Raw genomic sequence first — 22,433 nt, 5'->3', positions numbered from 1 at the left:
ATCGCTCCGAACCACGTGGCCCTCTGACGTGAAATGAGCGCTGTACTCCCCCTGTTGCCGGTCGCCGCGGTTTCGGTTTCGGCTCATTTGCATACCAAATTCGGGGATGAATATTTTACCGCACGTGTGTGTTTCAGGCTTTGTTAAACGTAAAATGGCTTGCAACTAGGATAGTCTCTCAATCTGCTATTTCACTGTCGCCTGAACTCTCCTAATTAAAACGTTAATTAAAGAATTTTAGGTAATTCGTCGTCTTGAAGTTGCACACCTTCTTCGAGAGGATGTCCGCAAGGCCGTAGAACTCAACTGAAAAAACGACGTCTATGGTGCTCTCATAGCTTGTTTGCAAAAATTTTGAAAAAAAAACACACACACACACACACACACACACCCTGTATAATGTGTGTATACTATTATGGAATTATCACATCCCTGAGTAACCTGTTTTCACTTGTACAGCCACGTCCACCTTCAATGCTGTATGCCCTGAAGGCAATCAAAATAAATATATAAACAAGTAACGTGTGCGTACGGTGTAATAAAACTGTGCCTACGTGAAGCGTCTTGCAAAGCACTAACGCGTGACGTACGCAGCTATAGGGGCCGAGAATGATATACAGGGTGATTGCTCTAACGTCCCGAAATAAGCGATAAAAGAGAAACGCGCGCTACTTTTCAGCTGCTTGCTTTCGTTTTATCGCTCGCTTTAAATATAATTTCGGGACACATTAGAGCTAACACCCTGTATACTAAAAGTCTACTGTCTGATAAGTAAACAACCCCTACAAAACCTATCAAAAAACTTTCACGAACTCGAGATCTATTTTTTGTTACTAGAAAATTACGTTCGATATCAGAAGCCTCCCTTCGACAATAATCTCCCCTGTAAGACCGTGCGCGCCTCAGAGCTGCGATTGAGCGGAGTGTCCATAAACAGTACCCTTGACGGCGGGTGTATAGACAGCTCAAGAGGATAAGCTATCTTAAGTGTGAGCCATTTTGTGTCTTTATCGTCGTCGCGGAACACACAACACTGCACTCTGTTGTCTTGTGAACTGATATAGTGTCCTCAGGAGTCATATAGCGCTTGGGACCAGAAACGTGGTGACATTCTGCGTCGGAAACAGGTCGCTGAGGATGGCCCGGTGCGAGATTCCATCCACTTGTGTCTGAGGTAATGGCATTGTGTATTCGTGTATATATACGAATTTTCTTCATTTATCTTCATTTCTTTTCTTATTCTTATTCTATTATTTCTTAATCTCAGTCATTTTAGTATGCCCGTGATGTCGATATTCTACTAAATGGTGGACACAGTAACGCCACTATATGGCGCAACAATCAGAAATTTTCTCAGCAACCCCCAAGCCCTTCCACCAAATATCTTTCAGCCCCCCCCCCCCCTCCCCCGAAAAAAAAAAGAAAGAAAATAACTGGCAGAAAGACCAAAGGCCCCCGAGGGATAAACCATATATTCTTGGAGAATCCCCGATAATAACGATGTAAATACTTTATGTCTGAAATTTTATGCATGGAGTATTTACCGAATTAACTTAGGTATGCCGCGTCTTCTACGAATTAATTCCCTCAAATGACCAATCGCAGGTATGCTGCGTTGAAGCTTTGAAATTCTACAGAGTGCATCAAGCGCAGCACTGTGTGCATGGTTACCTGAGCGAAATAGTGTGTGGATGTCCTAAAAAATAAGTAACTGAGGTACTCGATGTAAAATTCAACTCGCGGGATGCAGGGCAGTCGGTTTTGTGTACCAACTGGAGATGAGGATGGGTCGAACGAGGTCACGTGTCAACGATAAAGCATGTGGGGAAGTGGTGGCACATCCTTTTTATCTGGAGCTTGTTGTCTTCTGACTGCCTCTCTCCTACTGCATGGAGACAGACGACGGACTGAGAGTGAAAAAAAAAAAAAAAAAAAAAAAAACTGTATTCATGTATTGGTTCTATGAGGTTCTATGCTTCAGGAGCCCACCACATTCGAACCGTACAAGAGGTATACTAAGATGACAACACGACCCAGTCGATATATTTTAGAATATATACTTGCATCAGGTGTTTATGAAGTTTATGCACTTTCTAAGGCGTGGCAGGCACAACATTGCACTAATGGTGCGCTATGAGCTGACTGGACAATGAAATATTGAAAATATTTTTCTCGGTCAGCCTCGGCACGGTTGCCTTCCAGTATGCTTATTAACATTAATGGCGTTGTCAGGGACTGTAAAACTGTTATTTTCGTTTTATCTATTTCTCTCAACTAAAGATGGTGGCTAAGCAACGAGTTGAGGGACTAGAACGTTAAAACGATGAAAGCCTGTCAAGTGACATTGCCACTATGGGACGCGTAGTGAATGCCCCGAAATTAAACTGCATGTGACAGGGATTTAATTTCTCGCGTTGATGTTTTCAGTGCATGTTTTCTTTGGAGTTGCAGCACGCTGTACATTTAATGCATTTCCCTTTAACACGTTAATTGCCTGGATAATTCGATATTTAAGATAATTCGATATACTACTATACGTCTCCTTCGCTTTTTGGTTAATTCGACTATTGCTGGCACCTTGTTAAGAATGTGTTTTATGTGTCCGGCAGTATGTGAGGCATGACCAGTACGGTCTTGCAAAGATTTCTTATTGGCTGTGTGGGGGATATATTTAACAAGTTATGAGTGGGAAATAGCGGCCTATGGCAATAAAAGAAGGGACGTGTGGGGAACGATAGCGTACCACGCGTCAGAGATAGTCACACGAAAAATGAGATTACATTTCATACAAATTACTAAGCCTGATGCTTCATGCCAGATAAGCCTATCTCGCAATAGTGTAGCTATCAATGTCAAGGCTATCAGACTCAGCCTTATGAGGCGCTGTCACAGCCAATATTGATATCATGACATGCGCATGCTGTAGATGCTAGTGCATGCCACACATGTCGCAGCAGAGTAGCGTGAGCGGCGACGAGTATAGGGAAACACAGTGCAACTTCGTACTGATTTTTGTTCTTGTATTTTCCCCTACTATCGCTTGTTTGCACCAGCAGTTCCACGTCGTGTTCACATGGATGTGAGCGCTTCGCATCCAGGGGTAGAGGGGCGATCGCCCCCAAAAGTCTTCAGGTTAAACATTAGGTTCCCCGTCTCCCCTCCCCGGCTACGCTCTTCGAAAAAGGAATATCCCCCCCCCCCTCCAAAGGGGGTTTGGAATCTGGATCCGCCCATGCTTCGCATTCTTATATTGCTATTCGATGTTGATTGTTTGCTTTATTGTATAGATTGTATTTATTGTATAGCTGTTGATTTGTTGTAGATGATGATTAATTTTAATTGTATAGATTGATTGATGATTTATTTTGCAGACGTTGATTGACGACGTCGATTGTATTCTGTTCTGCCGTTGCTATATATATTTGTGACAAATGCTATAACGACGTCGTAGACTTATGCGAATTGAAATTGACACACTAAAGTGAGTTCCATACATTTCTTAATGTATTGTGGAATGCGTACAGTTCCACAAATAATGGGTTTACAGTTGACTGCGAAAATGATGCAGAATATTTCACGAGTCAAATTTCATGAGTGACAAAGTGGCTGTCAAGGGTGCTGTATATACCTCGCTGTTCTCCAATCAATCGCTCGTTTGTTTTATTTATTTGTTTATTTCTCATTTTATTTTTGTTTATTCTGCTCTTTCACCGGAGGATACAGTGTGGTGGAACCCAGGACAAAAAGCTGCTAAAAGCAGCTTGACAAGGTCCAGGGCACAGAACAGTGACAAAACTGCAATACGTTATATAAGACACATACAACAGGAGAATTGTAAAATGTGGAACAGGAGCTCCATAATAATAATAAAATAAAATAAAAGTAAATAAAGTATCAAAATAACTAGGGATGTGCCAACCGAATCCGCGAATCCTCGGCACGGATTCGGGGATCCGAATCCCAGTGCCAAAAACGGCGAATCGAATCTTTCGAATCCACCAACAACGTCTGTTTGTTTGTTTCTTTTCTCAAATTGGCACCTTCGGAGTCCTCCGGAAGCCTCATTGGCCGACGGGTGTTTTCTTGTTTGTTTGTTTACATTGCTCTGGACTGAAAGAGTATAAGGCAGGAACTGTTACATTACAAGTTTAAAAGTAACCTGGTTTTGCTTTTGATAGTTGCTTAGTTTCATCGAAATAGTTCAGACTCGAGAATTTATGCATTTCTTGTAGTCGACGAACAACCGGTTAAATAAATTATTTAATATATTTTCTCCTGAAACTGAAGCATTATTTAATATATGTTTTTCATTAAACAAAGGTATCATATTCTGCTTTAAAACATCTTTCACTAGAAGTGTTTCCTCCCCCCCCCCTCTTTTTAAAGAAAGGATTCGAAAGATTAGAGATTCGTGGATTCGTAGAACCTTAATTGGATTCTGATTCGGGTTCGAAAAATTTTGGGTTCGTCCCATCCCTAAAAAATCACCGATAATTTCTGAGCTCACTTTTGGTTAGATTGGTAACATTTGGGTCTGACGTTAACAACGATGCCAACTCGTATGTGACAACGAGAGGATAGAGAGGTATAGCAAGCGCGCTGGTGGTATTGATCCATGACTCAAAAACCCGAGACTGGGGGACAAAAACGACAAGACTTTGTTTGTGTTCTCGTTTTTGTCCCCCCCCCCCCCCCCCACACACACTCTCGGGTTTTTAAGTCATGGATCAATACCACCAGCTCGCTTGCTACCTCTGTCTTGTCGTTTTTTGTCCCCCAGTCTCCGTTTTTTAAGTTATGGTAAGTGATACTTTGGAACCCGACCCGTAGATCGTCCTGCAAAAAGGTACCTGCCAGAAAGCTGGTTTGCGTAGATTGTAAATGACTTTGACGGGACATGTCAACGTTAAGCGACATGTTGTGCTTATTTTTCGCGGGCTAAAACGTCACTTGGGAAATTAAAGCTTTGTATATTAAAGAACTCTGATATCGTTATCTTTACAGCACCCGTACTAGAAAAGGAAGCGCCTCCAGGGAGTTCGAAGACTGTGGTTATCAGGAGAGATGATGATGATGCCAGCGGCAAATGATAGTAGGTCACTTTATAACTTTGAAGTGTGACGTTATTACAGAATGGGTATGCTCTACACACAGAAAAATAACCGTTCTTCGAGAGTTCTTCATAGTGGAAGAACCTTTTTATGAACCTTTTCTATCTTCGAGAACGGAAGAATGGCTAAGGATCTCCTGGCGTCCTACTATTGAAGAACCTTTTAAATGTGAAAAATTCGGACAAGCCGAAGAACTCTAAAAAGTTGAAAGATGAAAGATGAAAGTCACTGAAAAGGTTAGCCAGCTGTAGGAGTCACCCACATCTTCTGGATTGCCGGTCCAGGGCTCTACCAATTGAGCTAAGCTAACACGCTTTGTATGTATTTGTCCCTTCTATGTTGTTCCAGCCTCAGAACATCAGTTTTCTCATGTTGTAAAAAGTTCTTTCTCGAACGGCTATTTTTCTGTGTGTACTTGAAGGGAAGGGTGAATTTTGCCTTCTGACACAAGATATTGCACAGAGCTTGGGGGTCAAGCGCATGCGTTTGAATACACAGTTATCAAACAGTTAGCATAATTCTGGAACCAGACAAGAAGAAGGTCTCCTGATCTCAGAGTAGCACCATCTTATTTGAACTTACGTACGATATGTCTAAGTATGACAACAGCAGCAACAAATACGGCAAAGGAGATGACATATCAAAGCAATGCTGGGTCATAACTTCTCCACAGGGGAAGCATTTATGGGGTTTACTATGTCTACAGAGTCCTATCAGTCGGAATTTGCTCCCGTTGGCTTATCGCAACAACCTTAGAGAACGAAGAGAGTGATGCATGCTTCGGAGGGTCCCGCCTGGGCCTGTAGAAAAAAAAAAAAATCTATCAAACAAAATAGTGTGCTAATTCTGGTTTACTGGCCGCACGTTATCATATTATTCTTATCCGTCAGCGTTTGCTTTATAGTTGTTGTCCGTAATTTTAAATGCAATGTGTTGAGTGTAAGAACTTTTCAGAATTCATTCTAGGACATGTAAGCAGTAGTACTTTTACCAAAGCAGTGTTTACAGCAAATAATAAAAATGCAACCAAAAATTCTGGACTGAATTTTCACGGCAACATGGGCGGCCCCGCCCTGAGAAATGGCGGTTGGGACGATATGGGTTTATCTTCCTTCGCGGTCAACATGCGGCTATTTCATTTTAATGTCCTTGGGCGAGCTGTTAATTCTCCCTATACCGCACGTGGGAAGATAGGTGCCTATTTGGTAACTCACAAAAAAGACCAATTCGGTAGCATCCTTGACTAGAAATCAGAAGGACACGTGCAGGTTCGAAGCCTTGTGCTCACTATACTGGTCGCACATAAGCACGAGGATAATAATAATAATTGGGGGTTTACCAACGTCGCGAGACAACTGAGATCATGAGCGACGCCACAGCGGTCGGTCTGTAGATTGCTTTTGCCCCACCTGAGGGTTCTTTAACGTGCGGTGAAAGCTTGTACACTGCCACCAAGTTCAACACGAGGACTGATAAAAATATTCAGAATAGCTTTATATACTATACATACATATATATATATATATATACAGATACTCATGGAACGATGCGACAGCACCAGAGGACACGTGTTTCGCCGTGTTTGCGGCTCGTCGGCCCTGGGCAGCTGCGCATCGTTCGCGATTGGCAAACCAGGGGTCACTCAGCGAGCGATATACACCTGGGAGGGTGACTGAGCACTCCTCAATGCCACAGTGCAAGCCAGTGGATTATAAAGAGAGGAAAAAAGCCATTAAAAAATAAGAAAAATGACGCTAGATGTGTTTGAAATTCAAACTTACAGATTAAGATGGCTTCTATGGCTGCACGTAGAAAAACAGATACTCATGGAACGATGCGACAGCACCAGAGGACACGTGTTTCGCCGTGTTTGCGGCTCGTCGGCCCTGGGCAGCTGCGCATCGTTCGGGATTGGCAAACCAGGGGTCACTCAGCGAGCGATATACACCTGGGAGGGTGACTGAGCACTCCTCAATGCCACAGTGCAAGCCAGTGGATTATAAAGAGAGGAAAAAAGCCATTAAAAAATAAGAAAAATGACGCTAGATGTGTTTGAAATTCAAACTTACAGATTAAGATGGCTTCTATGGCTGCACGTAGAAAAACAGATACTCATGGAACGATGCGACAGCACCAGAGGACACGTGTTTCGCCGTGTTTGCGGCTCGTCGGCCCTGGGCAGCTGCGCATCGTTCGGGATTGGCAAACCAGGGGTCACTCAGCGAGCGATATACACCTGGGAGGGTGACTGAGCACTCCTCAATGCCACAGTGCAAGCCAGTGGATTATAAAGAGAGGAAAAAAGCCATTAAAAAATAAGAAAAATGACGCTAGATGTGTTTGAAATTCAAACTTACAGATTAAGATGGCTTCTATGGCTGCACGTAGAAAAACAGATACTCATGGAACGATGCGACAGCACCAGAGGACACGTGTTTCGCCGTGTTTGCGGCTCGTCGGCCCTGGGCAGCTGCGCATCGTTCGGGATTGGCAAACCAGGGGTCACTCAGCGAGCGATATACACCTGGGAGGGTGACTGAGCACTCCTCAATGCCACAGTGCAAGCCAGTGGATTATAAAGAGAGGAAAAAAGTCATTAAAAAATAAGAAAAATGACGCTAGATGTGTTTGAAATTCAAACTTACAGATAATCCACTATAATAATTAATTACAATAATCCATTACAATTACAATAATCCACTGGCTTGCACTGTGGCATTGAGGAGTGCTCAGTCACCCTCCCAGGTGTATATCGCTCGCTGAGTGACCCCTGGTTTGCCAATCCCGAACGATGCGCAGCTGCCCAGGGCCGACGAGCCGCAAACACGGCGAAACACGTGTCCTCTGGTGCTGTCGCATCGTTCCATGAGTATCTGTTTTTCTACGTGCAGCCATAGAAGCCATCTTAATCTGTAAGTTTGAATTTCAAACACATCTAGCGTCATTTTTCTTATTTTTTAATGGCTTTTTTCCTCTCTTTATAATCCACTGGCTTGCACTGTGGCATTGAGGAGTGCTCAGTCACCCTCCCAGGTGTATATCGCTCGCTGAGTGACCCCTGGTTTGCCAATCCCGAACGATGCGCAGCTGCCCAGGGCCGACGAGCCGCAAACACGGCGAAACACGTGTCCTCTGGTGCTGTCGCATCGTTCCATGAGTATCTGTTTTTCTACGTGCAGCCATAGAAGCCATCTTAATCTGTAAGTTTGAATTTCAAACACATCTAGCGTCATTTTTCTTATTTTTTAATGGCTTTTTTCCTCTCTTTATAATCCACTGGCTTGCACTGTGGCATTGAGGAGTGCTCAGTCACCCTCCCAGGTGTATATCGCTCGCTGAGTGACCCCTGGTTTGCCAATCCCGAACGATGCGCAGCTGCCCAGGGCCGACGAGCCGCAAACACGGCGAAACACGTGTCCTCTGGTGCTGTCGCATCGTTCCATGAGTATCTGTTTTTCTACGTGCAGCCATAGAAGCCATCTTAATCTGTAAGTTTGAATTTCAAACACATCTAGCGTCATTTTTCTTATTTTTTAATGGCTTTTTTCCTCTCTTTATATATATATATATATATATATATAAATCGACTATTCACAAATTTGAAATTTAGTCAGCATCGAGGCAGCCCCCTTCGAAAAAAAAACAAAAAAAAAAAAAAAACAGGAAAAGACAGGACAGAAGCAGGAAAGAGCCGTTTCGTCGCATTCCTTCGAAATCGCTAGATCACCCGTTTTTTTTTTTTTTTTCGTTTGCTACTGAATTTTTTTCTTCAAAAACAAAAAGTGTCACACAGGAGTATCGCCGACATGGTGACTAAAAAAATCAAAATACACTTGCAAGAAAAACGATTTCACGATGCTCGGGAAATTAAAAGGGAATGTGACGAGACGCAGCGCTTTGCTGTTTCCCAAGAAGACTTCAAAAAATATTTCGGACAGTGGAAACAGCGATGGCCTAAGTGTGTGGTTTCCGAGGCGAACTATACCTCTATGATGACTATAGTTCCCAATTTGTTAGTATTTTACGTTTTAAAATATAAATTTATTCTGGAAATTTTTTGATCAGTCCACGTATTGCTTCTTTCGCATGTCACAATAGCGTTTGCTGAATGTGTGTGGAATGGTACCGAGAGCATTTCTTATGTATACAGCTACCGAGTACAATGTCGCTCGACCCGTTCCTGACGGAAGCCCTGCATCGACGCAACAAGAGTTCCGGTACGAGTTCGAAGAGGAACAGAGACCTCCCATGTGGGTGAGCGTATCACCTGTGTCAGTGTACATAGAGATGCCTGATGTAGCTATACCCAAGCAGCACAATATCTTGGCCCAATATTGAACCAATATTGGCAATACTGGCCCAATATTGGTCCAATATTGGCAAAGATGTTGTGCTGCTTGGGTAAACACTCTAAAAACTGAACTTCATAGCATTTCACGCTCTGCGCCAAACATTCGCACGAATGATAGGGTTATCACTTCTGGTTCGAGGAGAGAGGGAGGCCTACGCCTTTTTGTGTCAATTATCATATATCCAAATTGACACAAAAAGGCGTACGCCCCACTCTCTCTTGCTATGCGGTGAAGCTCCGTTTTTAGAGTGAAGGCGTAAATTGAGCGATATTTTGAGGAGGAGGGAGTGGCATGGCCATCACAGTTCCTTCTCTCTCTGAGTCACGTGTATTGTCCAAGATTTGATTAGATCAGATTAAAATTAGAGAATAAAAATACAGACACGGTGGCTCCTACGAAACACAGGAGCTGCGGCTACTTCGCAAGACTTAAAAATAAAAATTACTACACCTAATAAGTTTGAGATGTTGCAATGTCTTCTATGATCCTACGGCCATTCTCGGAGGAGCTGTCTTTCTATGGCGGCCCTAACGTAATTACGTTGGACACTGTTTCTGGAACATTTAATCAACATGTGTTCAGTGTTCTCCACTTTGACACACGTGAGGCAGTTCGGCGAGCTCGCCTTTCCCATCTTGAACAATAGAAGAGTTTCCGCGGGGTTTCGAGTGTGTTTGGTGGTGGCGGCGGGTAAGGGATTGTATGCAACATCTCTCTTCCCTTTTGCTTACTGCAACGTTGGAAATGGGGATGTAAAAGGTTATTCAGAGAGGTTGGCCATAAAAAATCACAACCTGCTACTCTTATTCGTGGGTCCAGTTGGTGTGATACACTCAAATTAACCGCACTACACTCTTAGAAAAAAGGATGCAGCAGTTATACCTTTTAGGAGGTAATATTTGTCGCATATATTGTGCCTAAAAGCTGCAAAGTTCGACCTGCCACCTACGAATGATAGGGTTACCGCTTCTGATTCGGTGAGCAAGGGGGCGTACGCCTTTTTGTAGAAATTTGGTTATGTGATAATTGATTTTACCACCCTTTTACATCCTTTATCAGACGCTATGTTGACCTAGGTGGTAACTATAGAAGTTATCATCTTTTCACACCATTGTTTTTCCTTAGAGTGTAGCCGGCATTCACTTGACGGTTAAAGGACAGAGGCCACAAGGGACTGCTGCAAGACATAGGTGTCAAGAACTATCGGAATGAAAATATATACAACTGCAAGATGTCTCGAATTATGCTCACTGTCCCTTAAAGTCGTTTCTCTTTATTTTCCCTTTCCTTAACAACACGCTAGACTACCAGTAAGTTTCTCCTGGTACACCCCCCCGCGTGTCAAGAAAGGGCTTACGAAACATCGAGGCTTACAGAAGTTGACATCTCCTGTTCGTTCGTTCGTTCGACAACAACAGGAACTGAAAAGCGTGTGGTTTTCCCAAAGCCCGCAAAAACACACTCGTGCCGATTCAAATCGCGTCGGTGATTTTAATAGCATCTCGGTTACGTAATCACACGGAAAGTGAGAGCGACTGCTACGAGTGTGCAACATGTAATGTGGCGCGAACAGGAGGCAACGATTGCACAGGTGCCAGCTGGTTCCGTAAGATGATGGGACCGGTTTTTCCCAGAGCGTTGCACTGATGCCGGCTCAACTGTTCTCTCGCTTTCAGGGATGGAAGCGGATTGTCATCGTAAGCCTCGTTGTGAGTATACCTTATTTTTTATTTAAGGATTATCCTTATACCCTCTGTGTCCTGCCATGGCGACGAAGTTTCCGGAGGTCGAAACGATATAGTGCTGTCGCGAGGTTATAGAACGATTGCTGCTAAAGCGAAACGTGGCATCACTATTTCGTACGGCGCTATGTGAAGCATACAGACTTGGCTTGACTTGTGGCTAGATGTGTTTATGGGTGTGTTGGTGTAGTTGGTAGCGCTCCGTAGGTGCCCAGTTGCGAACTTGCGGCCTGGTGTTCATGAATGGGCAACCTCCGCGGTAGAAGCCGCATTTTGCTGCTAGGACGGCTGGATCGTGATATAACCATATAACTGTGCGCTTCAGTAAAGGGGATGTCCACATAATTATGTGTTGGTTACACTAATAAGCTTTGTAGCATTCGCATTTAAGCTTTTCCGAGCACTCAGAGAGTATACGTGTTTCACCTAAAGTGATAACAAATTCTAACTGGCAACGTACCCGCAGGAGGTTTGTGGGACTTTCGGCAATTACATTCTGGGAACTTTTGCCGCCATTTAGGAAGGCTTTGGACAATTTTTAATTGAGGGAAATTTATTTTTTTCAATTGAACTTTGAAAATTGCAAAGCGAACCTCACTTTTTTTTAACAGAAATATGAAGTCCTCCACGGATATCCCCAGACCCAACAAAAACTATGTACAGTATCGCAACAGAAATAGTCTGGAAAAAATTAGTAAAAATTCCGCTTTAGCCGCGTCTGCTTGATTGTCGTAAAGAAGGGCGCACGGAAGGTGCGGGGAGAGGATGAAGTGCTCCCACCTCTTGTTTTACCTTTCCCACGCTTTGACATTGATGCTGCTGACAACAGTCTTATCACAATGGCAAAACAAATCAAGGCAGGGACACTTCGTCCTCTAGACGCACATTTCGCGCGCGCTTCTTTGCGAAAATCAAGCAGGCGGGGCTAACACTAATTTACTAATTTTTACTATTTTTTTCCCGACGATTTCTGTTGCGATGCTGTGCATAGTTTTTGTTGGGTCTGCGGTTATCCGTGGAGGACTTCACATTTCTGTAAAAAAAAAAAAAGTAAGGTTCGCTTGGCAATTTTCAGAGTTCAATTTAAAAAAAATTCCTCGCAATTAAAAATTGTCCAAACCCTTCCTCAACGGTGGCAAAAGTTTCCAGAAGGTAATTGCCGAAAGTCCCACAATCCTCCGGCGAGTACGTCGCCAGTTAGAATTTTTTTATCACTTTAGCTGCTTTTATCTTTTAGTTTATGTTTTTGTGTTTTATGTCTTTATGTTTTATAGTCTTTATGTTTTTATCTTTATATCTTAGCTGTTTTTATTTTTAAGAAAAGCTGTTTTTATCACTATACTCTGTGAGTGCTCGGAAAAGCCTAAATGCGAATGCGAGAAAGAACAGAACAAATTAACTTTGATTGATTGATTTATTAGTTCCTGCGGTACTTTCCGGTGTGACTTTGTGCTTGACTTGGATACTTTCCGCTGCTAATCCCCCTGTCCCCCACTCCTTCCTGCTGTCCTCTCTCCGTCTATCCACATCTGTACGCCGCTCATAGCCACAGTTGCTTCGCGGCGCTAATACACAATCAACTTTCCGCTGCCTGCAGTTTCCCTTTTGCACATGAGCGTAGTATCTTGACGATACAGCTAAACCTGTTCTCAAACAGGCAGTTGCGCTCATCGTTGCCACCTTTCTGGGCGGTTACTTCCGCGGGATCGAAGTTGGTAAACGGATCAAAGATAGCAACACTGGGAACCTCTCAGGTAAAGAACCGCGTCCTATTACCATAAGCACAGAACCGTTCTCAGTTTGTGTTGTTTTTCAGACGAACTGTTTGATTCCGAATGGCAGCATCTACCATGCATCAATCCGGACTACAAGTGCCCGGAAGAGTAAGGACTTCCTTACCCTTTCTAACAGCAGCATTTTTAAAAGGTCCTTAGTGCACCCTTCAATGGGTCCCCTCACTTTTCGAATTCTTCTCGCTCCCCTATTCGGTTGTCCCTGGAGCCTAGGGCCGCTTCCAGGCATTCCCTCTCTGATTCTCAAATCTCACTCAACCACACCTTACCTTGCCGCCTTACCTTACCGTTCCCTCCACTCAAGGGCGCGCTGCATGGACCACCTTCCATCAGCCCTTCAGTGTCCCGAGCAGAGCGGACGACTGGTGCGGCATCGTTGTTGAGTTTGTGGGATGCGTCGTTAGACTGAGAGGAGACAGTCAAGTTGTACAGCGGAGACAGTTAAAAGGCCCCGAATCACAAAAATTTCTCCTAGCGGAATGAAATATACCGTTACCTCGACAGCGACTTCAAAGGAACGCAATTCATCGGTTGCGTCGTTCCTGATGTATGAGCTTTCCTTGTGCCTCTCCTTTTCAAGAAGCCTCTGACTGGACTCCTGAAACGATCTCTCGCAATGATTGGACAAATCCTTTGCGGAGACCAATGAGAGCCCGCTTCGCATCGTCGGCCTTGTTGAGAAGGAGATAAAGAGCGAAAGTGTTTTTTTTTCTTTTTTTCTATCGATCATAAATCATGACCGACGCAACCGTTGGATCCCGTTCCTTTTGTATTACGGTTCTTAGTGTCCCCTTAAAGGGGCACTAAAATGCAAAAGCAACTTGCTCTCAAATGAAAGTCCGTGTTTCAATTAGCACGATTCAACCAAAATACATAGTTCACACAATGCTACCGTTTAGAAGAAAAACGCAACGAAAACAGAGGCGTCTTTTGCGGCAACGAACGGGATCCCCAGGAGGCAAAGAATGGCGGCATCCAATGAGAGAGCAGGAGAAGCGCGCGCATACCTATCGTGGGCGTGTGGATTTGGATTTTGGAACGGGTCCAATCGTAGTGTTCCGTATATGCGCGGCATGATGCGCACTGCTGCATTTTTCAATACCGATTCAATGAATTGTAGCCCACAACAGTTCTCGCGAACGTTTCATAGACAACGTTTGTCTTCAAGGCGTTCGGACAGCGACGCCAGTACGCTTCGCAACGCGAACTGTGTTTTTTTACCGGGACTGCTCCAATACGTGGCACGCGCGTGCACGCGCAGCATGGACTAAAAGCACCTATGCACGAGCTGAAGCGTCGTTCATTGCTTAGCGCCGAAGCAAGAAAGAGTACGGTATAATTTTGATTGTAGCTTCGTAACGGAATCAAAGTTTTGAATTGTAGCATAATTATAACAAGTACGAAATTAACAAAGCGTGTAACGTAATTTAACGTAATAACGTAACGAAGTGAACTAGTTTTTTGCATTTTAGTGCCCCTTTAAGTATGACTGAAGCAAGAAGAGAGGGTCCCTCGAAGTGTACTTGACTGTATAGGAGTGACTAAGGGCGGATCTAGAATACGACTGTAAGCTTATTGTAGTTGTGTCTGTGCTCGATTTACCCGCAGCTTTCAAGAAGCTCCACTATTGCTTATATCCCTGGATGGTTTCCGACCGGACTACCTGGAAAGGCGTCGGAATCCCTCCTTGGAACGACTAGCCCAATGTGGTGTAAAGGCACCGTTTATGAGACCGGTGTTCCCGTCGAAGACGTTTCCCAATCATTATACCATCGTGACTGTAGGTCTTTGTTCCATCTCAATGCGACTTCACGTATCCTAATGCCATTGACTCGTTTTCAGGGGTTATGGCCAGAATCTCACGGTATTGTCGACAACAAAATGTACGATCCCGAACTCAAGACCTTGTTCAAGCTCGGTAATAAGGAGTCCTTCAAGACCAGATGGTGGGAAGGTGAACCGGTAAGCGTATCGTTTTGGAAACGCGGACATATTCCGTTATAGACCCCGTTATAGACCCCGCTGTACGTTTTGTAACAGATATGGGTGACGGTTGAGAAGCAGGGCAAGAAGTCCGCAACCTTCTTTTGGCCTGGTTCCGACGTGAAGATTCGAAATGGCCGTCCGAGTTACTACTTCAAATATAATGAGTGAGAAGAGGCGTAGGTTTAAGAAGGTGCTTTGGCTAGACTGACGCGATATTCACATTGTTCTCCAGGAAGATACCGTGGCAGAGCAGAGTGGAGGTCATCTTAGCATGGTTGGATCTTCCACCAGACAGGAGACCATCTTTCATGAGCCTCTACGTGAATGAGCCAGATAGTGCTGGACACGATTATGGGCCTCATTCAGAGAAGGTGAGTATACAGGTGTGCGTGTGTTTCGGTTATGTCATGGTGGTATACTACTACTACTACGGTGGTGTGCGAATACAGCATCTGGCACAATGTAGACGGCACACTATACGACAATGCACCAGCAGCGTCATTCTACACCACGCGACATTCTACAGAGCGTCGGTATCTAGCAGGTGTTGTCGTTATTGCGCATATTCGCGTCCGTATCTTGCAGACGTCAACTGTGACAGAAGGGCAGCATTATATACTCCATTGTCATTTACGGCACAGTATAGGCCGTTACGTGTACTGGTGCATTTACACCGTAGCACACTTGGGTGGACATATGCAACCGTGACGTTCTAACGCTGTTTTCATCTCGTGCGCCATCGAACAAACGGCTTACTGGGGTTATCAAACGAATGACTCAACAGCACCTTCACAGTAGGAACACCCTCCGGTGCCGTCTGCTCCAGCCTGGTTGTAACGACTTTTCTTTGGCCGCTCTCCTTGATACTGTCCTGCACCTCAACCAGTGGGCTGTCCACTGCCATTCTCCTCAGTTTTCTAAGAGCCTCAGGACTCATGAACCGCATGTGGCGTTGTTATAATATCCTTTTCTTCTTTCTTTCTTGGCCTTCCTTTCTTTCCTTCTTTTCCCTTTTTTTTTGGAACAGCAAGCCGGCTATTTGCCTGGCTAACCTTTCCTTTCTTCTTAATAAACATATCCTCCCCCAACCGCATTCTTGAAAAATCACGCATAATCTTCCTATGGTATCGTATGGTTTCTGAGTACGAAACACACGTCTCCGAAATTGATACGGCCCCCTGTTTTTATATTCCGGAAATCCGGCACTACCAGTGCGTGTCTGTCAATGTCTCCGTCTGCAGGGCCTGGCGTGGAACTTGCGCAAACCACTTACATCCCTGCCGGTGTTTGGCGTACTGTACATCCCTGACATCTTATAGAAGCGTCTTCTGGAACTTTTAAACAAAAAGACCCCCGTTGGAATTATGGAGTATCGAACGTATGAACCCCACCTACAGCATAAGCGGTTGAAGTTCTTTCGGTAACCTCTTTAGTGTGTTATGCATGACGTACCTCCCGTTCGCTCTTGACGTGCCGTTTTCTCCTGGTGTGTTCACAGCGTGGAGACTGGCTATTTTTATCAACAACCACCTTATAACTCCAGGTCGACGAGGCTTTGGAGCTCCTGGAGATCATGCTGGACAGGCTGATAGCGGGTCTTCAAGAAAGGAATATCTTGGGCTGCGTGAACATCATCATTGTGTCTGACCACGGTGAGTACTTTCGTTGAAACGGTTCTCGAATCAGATCTCAATCGAGGCTGCCACTTCTTTATTCGTCCATGGCAATCCCGAACAGGAATGACTAGTATCAGCTGTGATCAAGTCATCGCCCTTGATCGATACGTCGATCCATCAAGTTTCTACTCTTTGGTTGGAGCTTCAGCTCGGATCAAGCCAAAGTCCAGCACGAAATGTGAGGGAAGCTCTGTTCGATCAATACTACCCACACTCTTAAAAAAAAGGGTGTACTTTAACTCCCTTTTCTTGCCACATATATCACTCCCTTTTGGAGAGTACAGTTACTCTAAAAAAGGAGTCTCGTCACTCCCTTCAGAGAGTGGGGTTACGCTTTAACTCCCTACTGGAGAGTAATATTACTCTCCGGTAGGGAGTAAGGGAGTAATGCTACTCCCTGGAGGGAGTGAGGAGACTCCTTTTTGAGAGTAACTGTACTCTCCAAAAGGAAGTGATATATGTGGCAAGAAAAAGGAGCTAAAGTACACCCTTTTTTTAAGAGTGCAGGTAGCACACCAATATTGGACCCGTACTGGTCCAATATTGGCGAACCAATATTGCCAATATTGGCCCGATATAGCAACTGCAACCCGGCCCAATATTGGTCCGATATTGACCAGCCGGTTTCGCCAATGAGCAGCCATGTTTCGGTATATTGCCAATATTGGCATGGTCTTGGAAAAATTGGCCCGATATACACAATGATGAGCCAATATTGGCAGAACCTTGAGAATACTGGTCAAATGTTAGACCAGTATTCCCAATGTGCAGCCAATATTGGGCTAACATTCTGTGCTGCCTGGGTAGATACTAAAACGTATCCATGTTACTAGTTGCAGTTGGCCAACTGGTCGAAATGCTGCGGTGCAGGCATGAACACCTGCTTGTCTACGCAAAAGAAAGGCTACCGAAACGCTACCATTACTCTGATCACAGACGCATTGAGCCTATTGTATTAGACATGGACTCGGGTTACCTTGTTCTAAAGTAAGTATGCACTATTTTGCTGGGACGTGTGCCATCCTCCAGTTCTTGAAAAGTACATGGGGGCTATGCTTTCTCTCTTCAGCAAGATGGCGGACAAAGAGTCTGACTATTGCACGGGAGGTGCTCATGGCTACGACAACATGGCACCGAGCATGCAGGTGAGAAAACTATTAAATGGAACGTCGTAGTTACTCCATGTCTGAAGCGCTCTTATGATGTGCAGAGGGAGAACAGCGAATTCTCTCTTGGTTTCTTTCCTTCTTGTTGTCCTTACGCGGGTCTCTCGCCTGGAGCTAAGTTCTGCCCTCAAAAATGTATAAACATGCAGTTGCTATTACCATTTTCAGATACCTTCCTCCTGCCGCACGATTTGTCCAAAAGCTGTTGTACAAGCATAGTAACCATAGGGAGTTTAACTACTGCCTATCAGTGCTCTAATTGCTTCTGTCACTGTGCCTGCCTAGTCCACCAAGCGGTCTGCAACGTTTCAAACTCTCATAACAATCACGTAAACAAGTATCTAGGTCCAGAACTATATACGTCCTACGATCTCGTCGCATTTCCTAACCTTGAGAAACAGTCCCCCACAAGTCTGAAGCATAATTATGTACCTGTGAAAGCCTTGGACGACACATCAGTTTATTTAACAATGTCATCACAGGGCATCTTTCTAGGTCATGGACCAGCGTTCAAGCAAAACGTCGGAGTGAGACCGTTTCGAAATATTGAGCTCTACGAGCTGATGGCAGGTAAGGTGTATCCCACACAATGCAGTCCACCATTAAGTGCAGTCTACGCGTACGAGCTAACCGACCCATATGTCTTGCGAAGAGTTGCTCAAGATATCTCCAAGACCGAACAACGGGACACGAGGAGCACTGCATTATCTCTTGAGGAGCCACGGTCCACTGCCAGACCTTCCTCATCCTCAAGTGCCTCCTCAGTGCTACGTCAACTTTGAGAATGCGACTGAGGACGTAGCTGATGAGGACGATGGCTGCATGTGCAAAAGCGTAAGTCACTTGGCGGTTACCGGCGTTCACTCGACATGGTGCAAAGGGGATGTATTGTGCAAAATTTGAGGTAGAGGCAGAACTGTATCTGCTTGCATTCTGTGCGAAAAGAAGTGAGTTCGTGGAACACCCCTTGGCAACTTCAGAACTTCGTAGTTTCCTTATGAATGTCGCTCACCGGACACCATCATTTAATGGCCATTCTTAATTTTGTCATAATAGGTTTCGATTTGATTTAGTAACTGCTTGTAAAAACACTCTAGAGATTCACCTGTCTATAGTACAAGTGAGGATAAGTTCAGACGTATATTTCAAGCCCACGCTTCGTGAAAAGACCGCATACCTGAACATTCCTCTGAGCCTCTCTGTACTGGACTGTACAGCAGTTCTGCACACTGAGGGCAGATCTGCAGTTTGTAAAGCAAAAATGACGTGAGACGCGTAATTTTTATTTTCTAGGATACACGAACAGCAGCGACGCATTTTGGCTTCGATCGCAAGACCCACGACGCAACCAGGCCTTTTCACGGACTTCACGTTCCCTGGGGAGATCCTGCCCTAGTAACTTCAGGGGCAGACGTGGAACAAAAGTCGCAGTGTCTTCTCACAAACCACGACTATGTAGCTGCCTTCCATAAAGATCTAAGGTTGCCCCTCTGGACTGCTTACACGTTACGAGGAAGGGTAATTATCTAAGAAGCTCCATATAGCTATACGGCGTCTTCTTTAAAAAAAAAAAAAACTGTCCTTTGGTTTCGTTGCAGCAAGAGAGCTCAATAGCAAACGGCTGCTGGGAACGGGATGCTCGGTTGCAAGGGAAAGACCTAACCTGCAAGGAATATGAAACTTTACGGACGGCCACTATACCTCTTGTGAAAGAAGCCCTTTTTCCACCAGGTACACTAGTCTTGTGATTTCACGTTACCATCAGTGACAGATAAAAAGCAACTGCCCATAAGGCCTACTTATCAGGCGAGAACTGACGACGGGTCAGAACTGGATCTCATGTGTGGGTTTCTTACCATAACCAAATAGATGTGTGTCCAATCGTCCATCATCCACGTGACGTCCTCATTCTCCTCTTCATGGTATCGACGCGGACCTCAACCGCATGCACCACTCCGCGTCTGGGGGGGGGGGGTGATGTAGCGGTCCATGGACGACGACGACGACGCGCCTCTGCTGCCGCGCGCTACTGTGCCTGGCAGCCAGTTCTACCGACACCGTCCTATAGTGTGAGGCCACGTCCATCTGCCCGCTGGGACATTCCATCATCGCCGGTCAGGACTCATGTAAAAGGACACCATGTCCTCTAAAATTTGGGACGTCCCAGCGGGCAAGGGACAGACGTGGCCTCACGCTAGGACAGTGCCGGTAGAACTGGCTGCCAGACGCAGTAGCGCGCGGCAGAGGAGGCGCGTTGTCGTCGTCCACGAGCCGCCACAGATCTCAGAGGCATAAGGCGCTCAAAATCTGCTGAGGGAGGGGGATATGAAGGTTTATTAATATGCAGAGCATATCAGTATGAGCATGGATGAAACAGTCGTCCTCTCTACTAGACCACCCTGCGGCTGTCTAGGGCTACAGAGCAAACGTGCCTTGCGTGTCGGGTTAAAGCGCCTGTCAGAAGTTTTTATAATCAATTGTAAAAAAAGACTGAGCTGGGGCAAGAGAACGACAGAGATGACTACACGACACAAGCAGCTCGTGTCGTATCCAGGCACAGGCTTTTTCAACAATGAATTTCATCCAGCAGCTTACCTGCATGCATTTATGCTATTTTGTAGGTTATTTGTACCATTTTTTTGAAATTTGATGCTTGCTCGTTTGTGTCATTTCACAGGTAGTTCGCTCACACACACACTCCCACACATAAATGGGATGATGATGTGGTGGGTCATCCACCGCCGTTATGGCGGTACACTGCCCCATTGCGCTTGTGGAAGGGATGAGAAAGTGATGATGATGATGGAAAGGTGTCCTTTTAGAGCGCGTGCATAAGGCGAGTGGAACTCAGCAACAACTCGTAGGCCTTGTAGCTGATGTGGTCGGACCATGGCCCGAGAATTTTGGCCATGTCGAACTGGCGTTGATCGACGCGTTGCAGAGCAGTTTCAATGAGGGCGCGCTCGCGATCGTACTGTCCGCAGACCAGAAGGATGTGATGGAGGTCACCGCGCACCCCACATATGGAACAGAGGCTGGATGCGCCGACACCGAGGAGGTGTTTAAAAGCCGGTGTAAAAGCCACATTAAGTCTCACACGGTGGAAAACTGTGGTAAAGTAACGTGGCATTCGGCGTGGGAGAGTAAGGGACAACGGGGATCAACGGAGTAAAGCAGAGAGTGGGTGGTGATGTCACGTTGCCATTGAAAGTGTAATTCACTCAGTTCGTAACGCAGTTACCGCTAAGCAAAGTGCCCCCGTTACTAATATCACATGATTTCATCAACGCAGATTTCGTATCCGCAAAGGAACACGAAGCATCAGTTTGGCTCCATTCGAACGCCCTGCCTTTCTACCGGAACCACTCTGTAGGCGTACGGCGGGAAATGATCCTTCTTATCAAACACTGGGAAGCGAAATACGGTTCCCTTAATCTGGTAATGGGGCCTGCGTTTGACGTCCACGGCAATGGCAGGCGACCTCCGTTGCAAGAGATACTGTAAGTCTTAACCAGGACGGTATCATGAGGCTAAGGTACTCAGTCCTTGTTGGTACCCTTTCTGTGTAGAGACTCTCGGGAGCCTGGAAGCATAGTTGCGGTTCCATCTCACATCTTCTGTGTGCTGACCCGATGTCTTACGGCTGGCGTGTCAGTGCAGGCGTGTATTCCTTCCCAGCTAGACGTCATCGCCTTCCTGCTGCCTCATCTTCCAAGACCCGAGAACTGCCAGGTAACAATTAGGGACCCTAAACTATTACAGACTCATAGGCAATGTAACAACGGCTTCTTGTTTGCACAGGCAATGAACCAGTACCTTGTTCAGCACATGGCAACAGTAGGAGACGTTGAACTCTTGACAGGTCTCCAGTTCTTCACCGAACTTCCCGTTTACGAAGCCATCCGATTGCGAACAGAGATACCGTCCGGACTTTGGCCGACGTAGTTGTACGCGATGGTACGCAGAGAATCGCCTCGTCATCTACAAAGGCAATCATGCGCGGATTCTTCGTCGGGTGACAATACCGCTCTCACAACGACGGTCTTGAAGTGTGTGAGTTATGTGCCGTGCTACAACAGGACACCGAGGGACCTGACAATAAGATGTTCAGTGTAGTCGCGGCCTCAAGGATACCGCTGCGTCTCTTGAGGTGACAATGCCGACCAGGCAATGACTAATAAATGTTCTGAAGAAGTCTGCAATGTTTTGAGGTCAATGGTAAACAGTACACAAACCCCAGTGTAGACTATTTTTCGTGGTTAACGTTGCGGTCATATAGGTAATAAAATCAAGGTACCACCGTGTAAAACACTATAGACAAAAAGGAGAAAATTGCAATTACTCCCAATTTTACTCCCATGATCCTGCAATTTACTCCCGAGCACTGCTAATAGTTCCCAAACTTCAAAAATGGCCCCAGGACGACATATGTGTTGTGCGAGAATTAGATGAAAGAATGTGCATTCTTGTGCAAAGTTGTAAGAAATAGCGCAAAAAAGCAGCCCTGTTTCGCTGGCCGAAAATCAAACACGAGGGAAGAACTTGATATTGGCAGAATGTTAGGGCCACGCTCTTTCATTCTATGTCACTAAAGTCCACCTAGACGC

The 22,433-nt window shown here is 45.3% G+C and overlaps 1 protein-coding gene across 1 annotated transcript; it reads left to right on the top strand.

Moving 5' to 3' along the window:
• Positions 1 to 1,022: 1,022 nt before the first annotated feature.
• On the top strand, positions 1,023 to 22,023 carry LOC135399168 (venom phosphodiesterase-like). Its single transcript, XM_064630916.1, has 21 exons — positions 1,023 to 1,174; positions 5,005 to 5,092; positions 9,262 to 9,365; positions 11,140 to 11,172; positions 12,863 to 12,959; positions 13,022 to 13,088; positions 14,607 to 14,778; positions 14,841 to 14,960; positions 15,039 to 15,148; positions 15,217 to 15,355; positions 16,528 to 16,636; positions 16,722 to 16,838; positions 17,494 to 17,647; positions 17,730 to 17,805; positions 18,309 to 18,396; positions 18,479 to 18,660; positions 19,120 to 19,344; positions 19,425 to 19,557; positions 21,119 to 21,326; positions 21,396 to 21,558; positions 21,628 to 22,023. The coding sequence occupies exons 2-21, from the start codon at positions 5,065 to 5,067 to the stop codon at positions 21,769 to 21,771; spliced, it is 2,469 nt and encodes an 822-aa protein (XP_064486986.1). The 5' UTR covers positions 1,023 to 1,174; positions 5,005 to 5,064; the 3' UTR covers positions 21,772 to 22,023.
• The last annotated feature ends 410 nt before the right edge of the window (positions 22,024 to 22,433 follow it).

The sequence above is a fragment of the Ornithodoros turicata genome, chromosome 6 (assembly GCF_037126465.1).
Source record: "Ornithodoros turicata isolate Travis chromosome 6, ASM3712646v1, whole genome shotgun sequence".
Taxonomy (NCBI): domain Eukaryota; kingdom Metazoa; phylum Arthropoda; class Arachnida; order Ixodida; family Argasidae; genus Ornithodoros; species Ornithodoros turicata.
The sequence above is the reverse complement of the archived record's forward strand: the minus strand, read 5'-3'. Positions and strand labels throughout refer to the sequence as shown.